Source organism: Ahaetulla prasina, chromosome 1, assembly GCF_028640845.1.
Source record: "Ahaetulla prasina isolate Xishuangbanna chromosome 1, ASM2864084v1, whole genome shotgun sequence".
Taxonomy (NCBI): Eukaryota; Metazoa; Chordata; class Lepidosauria; order Squamata; family Colubridae; genus Ahaetulla; species Ahaetulla prasina.
The window spans coordinates 320,651,747-320,657,729 of NC_080539.1; the positions used below are offsets into that span (position 1 = coordinate 320,651,747).

The following is a 5,983-nucleotide window of genomic DNA, read 5'->3' on the forward strand; positions in this document are numbered from 1 at the left end:
GCCTTCCCCAACCTGAGATACCTTATGTGCACTTAATGACCCATACATTTGATTAGCAAATGTGTGGGCAAAAGCAGGGAGTGATCACAGTCAAGTTATGTGATTCACTCCTAGGAATCCTCAGGTAACAAATGTAATTGGCAGGCTCCATTACATTTGTACATCAAGGATTAACTCTAGTAGTTTTTGGACAAAACTCCATGGTGGTAGAAACCTAATTTCTTATAGTTTTGCACTCTGTTTGACTACTCCTCACTTAGCTCCTTCTCTCTGGCTTAAGAAACCCCAATATCCAGTGTGCATTTCACAGTAAATCCACAGGGCAGTTGTTCAAGTCCATGACTCGCTTGCTGTTGGGAGCAGTCTAGCAGTATGTGCCAGCATGTTACTCATTCATAAGTTATAGTTATGCCTTGCCTTTACAGATAAATATAGCCATGGTCTAACATAGGGGTGTCAAACACTGCGGGGTGCATAGATCTGGGCCGCCGGGCTGCCCTAGAAACAACAAAGGACTGGCCCACAGTGCCTCTGCCAGCAAAAACGTCTGGGGCCCTCCCAAGCTCCGTTTTTGCTGGCCAGAGGCTTGCAGGAGGCCATTGCAGCCAAAAATGGAGCTCAGGAGTCCTTTTTCTCTGGCGAGCGCTTGGGCTACCACAGGCGCCCCCGACACGAATGACGTCGAGCTGGCCACGGTCCCCCAAGTTCAAACAGAACCTGATGCGGTTCTCAATGAAATTTAGTTTGGCACTCCTGATCTAACATGAGATATATTCAATGTTAAATCCAAAATATTAAACATACTGTATCGTACTAAGAATATGAATGAGCACTTATAGTTTGAGATCTTTTTAGAAAAGCTTTTTGAATTGCAGCGCCTTAATTAGCTTTTTCTATGTTTCTTGGAAATATTAATACTGTTGGTTACTCAGTGGTTTTTATTTCCCATAGGGTCTAGTGGTTCCTGTCATCAGAAATGTAGAAACGATGAATTTTGCTGACATTGAGCGTGCAATCAATGAGCTGGGAGAGAAGGTAAATCACTCTGAAGGGATCTTCAAAAGAGACAGTAGAATCACATGTTGTTTTAGAAATAAAAAAATAGAATGTAGCTTGCAGAAATTGAAAGTAACAGAATCAAAATTCACATTCAGCAAGTTGAGGACAAGACAAATGTTATCTGGGTATTCTCTACCTTCATTAACCTTTACAGTTAACATAAGACATTCTTCCATTGTTAATTGATCCAATAAGCATCTAGGTCCGTGATGGCGAACTATGGCATGCATGGGTGGGACTGGAAGTTGGCAAATGGGCCATTTTAGGCCTCCGGGGGGTAGGGAAAGCCGTTTTTACCCTCCCCAGACTCCTAGAAAAGCTATGGAGGTTGGTGAGAGAGAGAAACGGGCCTATCGGGCCATCACATGCCGGGGAGGGGTATCGCGCGCACATATGTGGGGATTGGGTGCATAGAATCGTGGGTGTGGGCACACATACGCGCCCTCCCACTCCCGCCTCCTGACACGCGATGGCAAAAAGGTTAGCCATCACTGATCTGGATAGTTCAGCATTTTGTTTTGAAGACTAGCCAGAATGATGCCTCCAGAAAGTCTGCAAGTGTGGAGAATAACATTTTTTGTCTTCCTGCCCAGTATAAAACCTATTTTATTCTTCTTTGTTTGTTTGTTTATTTATTTATATCCCACCTTTATTAATTTTTTATGAACAATTCAAGGTGGTTAAGTTACCATATCTAATTCTCCCCCTTCCTTCCATTTTCACCATAACAACAACCCTGTGAAATGAATTGAGCTGAGGGAGAGTGAACCAAAGATGACTCAGCTTGGTTTCATAGTTAAGGCTGAAGTAAAACTCCTGGTTTTCTGGTTTCTAGCCTGGTGCCAAACTGATCCTGCCAGACTATTCTAAAACTATACCCATATCAGGAACAGATCGTTTTCTTCCAGATAGTAGAACCATATGTACCTAAGTGGTTTTTTTGCATATCCAGAAAGGTTATGTCAGTTAATCCTTATCATTCTTAATATTGTGTGTGTATGCTCTGTACTAGAAAAACCCATGTCCCACAAATCAGCCTTCTGTTTAGTCCAGGATCCGGCCATAGAATTTCTAACAGATGATCATCAAGCATTGATAACTTGGTGAAAGAAAACCCACTACTTCATACGGAACCTCATTGCCTTGGCTGACAGTTTATACACTTAGGAAGTTCTTTTCAAGATCTCGTTCCAAGCCACTGATTCTGGCCATGAAATTAAAGAATGCTAAATTTCCTCTCAATCATCTCATCTGCTGTATGTGCCCTGATCCTTTTAACTATTCCTCATACAGCTTAGCTTGCAGAACCTTTAGTAGGGGGTCTTCTGAACTTTTGGTTATTGTTTCTAATACCTTGTTTTCAAATTCTCTGCCTCTGTGAACTTTGAAGAGGGACTACTGTATTTTACTAGTGATCAAGGTGAGACAGTAACACATTGTCTTTGGTCAGATAAGGGCTGGTATTTGTAATGTCCATGTTTTTTCTGTTGAGAGCTGACACCCAGACACTATTGTTTTCTGGTTTTCTTTTTAATATTCCAGCATAAATCATTTGTGGTCCTTTTTTAATCTCATTTCAGGCTCGCAAGAATGAGCTTGCCATTGAGGATATGGATGGTGGTACATTCACCATCAGCAATGGTGGAGTATTTGGATCTCTTTTTGGAACACCCATCATCAACCCTCCTCAGTCTGCTATCTTGGGCATGCATGGCATCTTTGACAGGCCTGTTGCTATTGGAGGCAAGGTATGCCTCCAATATTTTAAAAGTATTGTTTAAGGGATGTCTTAACATTACCCTGAAAGGGATGTGGTGGCTCAGGGGCTAGGACGTTGAGCTTGTTGATCGAAAGATCAGCAGCTCGGCGGTTCGAATCCCTAGTGTTGCCGTGTAACGGGGTGAGCTCCTGTTACTTGTCCCAGCTTCTGACAACCTAGCAGTTTCGAAAGCACGTAAAAATGCAAGTAGAAAAAATAGGGACCACCTTTGGTGGGAAGGTAACAGCGTTCCGTGTGCCTTTGGTGTTGAGTCATGCCGGCCACATGACCACGGAGACATCTTTGGACAGCGCTGGCTCTTTGGCTTTGAAACGGAGATGAGCACCGCCCCCTAGAGTCGGCAACGACTAGCACTTATGTGCGAGGAGAAACTTTATCTTTACATTACCCTAGTCGCTGAAAATCCCTTTTCCATGTTTAGCTCTTATGTAGCTCTTTTTTTTTCTTTTTTTTAGCAGTAGAGAGGATTTTTAAATGGCCATCTAGATGAATTTCAAGCTCCTCAATGCTGCTCATGGAAAAGTATATCCTATTTGGTTATATTAATGTTGATAAGATTCTTTAGTTGAGAGGAAGGGAAAAAATGGTTAGCTTTAATCAAACAGTGTAAAAGACATTGTAACTGTAAATCTTGACTTTTGTGACTTATTTCAGAAAACAAAACCACGTTCAGAGAATTCTTTTGAGCTATAAGTGATTTTAAAAGGATTTGGGTTTACTAAAAGCTCAAATTCTTTGCCAAGAAGTCAGAGATACATTTATTCAGTTTATATAGCCCTCTACTTAACAGGCAATTCTGATAAGGATTCAAAACCTGGGATTATTTACTTTACTAAGGGTTAAAAACATAAAAAGAGGCAAAGGAAGAATGATAAAGCAATGCCCTGTGGGCAAGATACAAAGAATTAAGAATTACAAAGACCTGATTCTTCTTCCAAGCACCAAGTGCCTGGTACAGAAGAATCAGGTCTTTGAGGCTTGCTTAAAGGGCCAAACAAACTTTTGGGAAGGGGGCTGATTCAAAGGGCACTTGAGGTTCTTGGGCAGCATAGAGAAAGTACAGTAAGTGAAACAAGTCGAGGCAGAGACTAAATGATATTCAATTTAACAGTGAAACTTCTCTTAATTTAGGTTGAGGTGCGACCAATGATGTTTGTGGCGCTGACTTATGATCACCGGTTGATTGATGGGAGAGAGGCAGTGACTTTCCTGCGCAAGATCAAAGCTGTGGTAGAAGATCCTCGAGTTCTGCTGCTTGACCTATAAAGGGTCACAGCACATCCTATCTCACCCCATCCAGTAGACCAAGGATACAGCACCAGCAGATAAAACAGAGGACATTGAGGAATCAGCAGGGCTTCATTCCAGTTTTTTCTTCCCTAGTTGCAAGAGGTGTTTTAAAAGGAAATTTAAGAGAGACGGTCTCTTCTGAAGAGTTCGTTTTATTCCCAGAATAAATCAAAGGCTGTCCTGGTCTATTCGTGTATAGCCTATCCTTCCTGACCACCTCGTCCAATCCAATTAGGTCTAACCTTGCCTCTTTCCTAAGGTTATTGCAGGAGGAGAAACTACTTGCTTCTTAGCTAGAGTTTCCCTCCTAACCTGGTCTTGCACAAAATTTCAGCTTTAATTCATTCTCTGGGGCAAGATGCCAGAAGAGATAAATTGCTGCTGGGTCTCTGCTTAACACGACGACTTATATTTTGCAAACAGGGGAGATGTGTTGTCTACCATGATTCCTTATGCAATGCCTGGTCTTACCACCTCCATAATAAAAAGCAGATATTTATTGTACCCCCTCCTACCCAATTTTTATGGCCTTTTTTTTTGGCTTTTACAGGCACTTCTGATATTAAGACTGTGACCCAAAAAACTTTTTTATAGCCTCTATTGGCATCAGGCAATTTAAGGATGACTTTCAAGAATTCTCTGCCCCAGTTCTCTAAGAACAGGAAGATCATAGAATAACTCAAATTGGGAAAAGTTAAGAGCTACTTTTGAATAAGGCAGAATTGGTGTCCCTTCTTACAGTTGAGACCGATTCAAACTGGGTGATCTCCACAACTGTCCTAAATTCCATCCAATTCTCCTTGATTGACTTCTTCAGCTATTTGTCTACAGTGGTTTGGCCTGATTGTGCAGTATTGTGAGTTGGGACTCGAGTGTCTCTGGCATATATCCTGACATAAGACTGCTGGTTCATGGGGACATATCCTTAGTACAATAGTGTGCACATGTATTGTTGCGTAAGAGGGTTGCTAGTGCCTGCAGGGTTTATTACTCTTGCCCACTGCACAGAACTTGTAATTAAAATATTTAACAACAGATTTTAAAACAAAATAAAACAAAGAAATTATGCATGAGTGTCGTTTCTGATTTTCACTTTGCCGATTAGAAGTTTTTCCGGCTTTTCATAAAAGGGAAATTAAATGCTCTTGAGAATTGTTGCTGCACTTGCTCCAAAATCTAACCAGATGAGCTAATTAAGTGAGAAATCTTGGGCTGCTGAAATGTCACAAAAGTAAAATAAATGAATATTTTAAGTGTTGACTTACTGGCTTTTCCCTAGGAAATTTAAATATGGCCTAATTAGTGTGTTCTGTTTAACATGAACAAATAAACTTGTAATGTGTTTGACTTATGTATGCTAACCCTTAGCTACTAGTCCAACAAATCACTGTTAGTCTTAGAGATTCATAATGAACTATATACATGCATGAAGAAAAATGTCATGATTAGAAAAATAATATGCCACTCTCTCTAATCTAGGCACTATTTAGCACATACTGTACTCTAAATTCACTTAGTATTAAGTGAATCAATCATATTGCAAAAACATTTTCTAAGATTCACCAGAACCACTTTCCATTTTCTGTTTGAGGGAGAAGATTTTCCCCTTGATTCAAATGTAGTATAACTTGTCCATTCAGCATTCATGTATGCTCTGTAACAGGCCCGGTCAGCATGACCACTTTCATACATGTGCCAAAGCTAGCCATTCCTTGGACAAAGAGCACTGCTAGAATTGTACCATCAGTGTGGCTTTTCTGGTACGGCCCATCCTAGGCCTTGGCTTGAAAACCTTATTTGTGGAGGTGGCAAACATTTCTAAAGATTCACACAAGTCCTTGTGCTCCAGTTGTT

General features: G+C 40.9%; 1 protein-coding gene across 2 annotated transcripts in view; it reads left to right on the forward strand.

Moving 5' to 3' along the window:
* DLST (dihydrolipoamide S-succinyltransferase) overlaps window positions 1–5,197 on the forward strand; it is a 29,878-nt gene extending 24,681 nt beyond the window's left edge. For both annotated transcript variants that reach the window (XM_058162361.1, XM_058162362.1), the window contains exons 13-15: window positions 952–1,035; window positions 2,640–2,807; window positions 3,971–5,197. In XM_058162361.1, the coding sequence (XP_058018344.1) occupies window positions 952–1,035; window positions 2,640–2,807; window positions 3,971–4,105 (387 nt within the window). In that variant the 3' untranslated portion in view covers window positions 4,106–5,197. The remainder of the gene's footprint in view (window positions 1–951; window positions 1,036–2,639; window positions 2,808–3,970) is intronic.
* The last annotated feature ends 786 nt before the right edge of the window (window positions 5,198–5,983 follow it).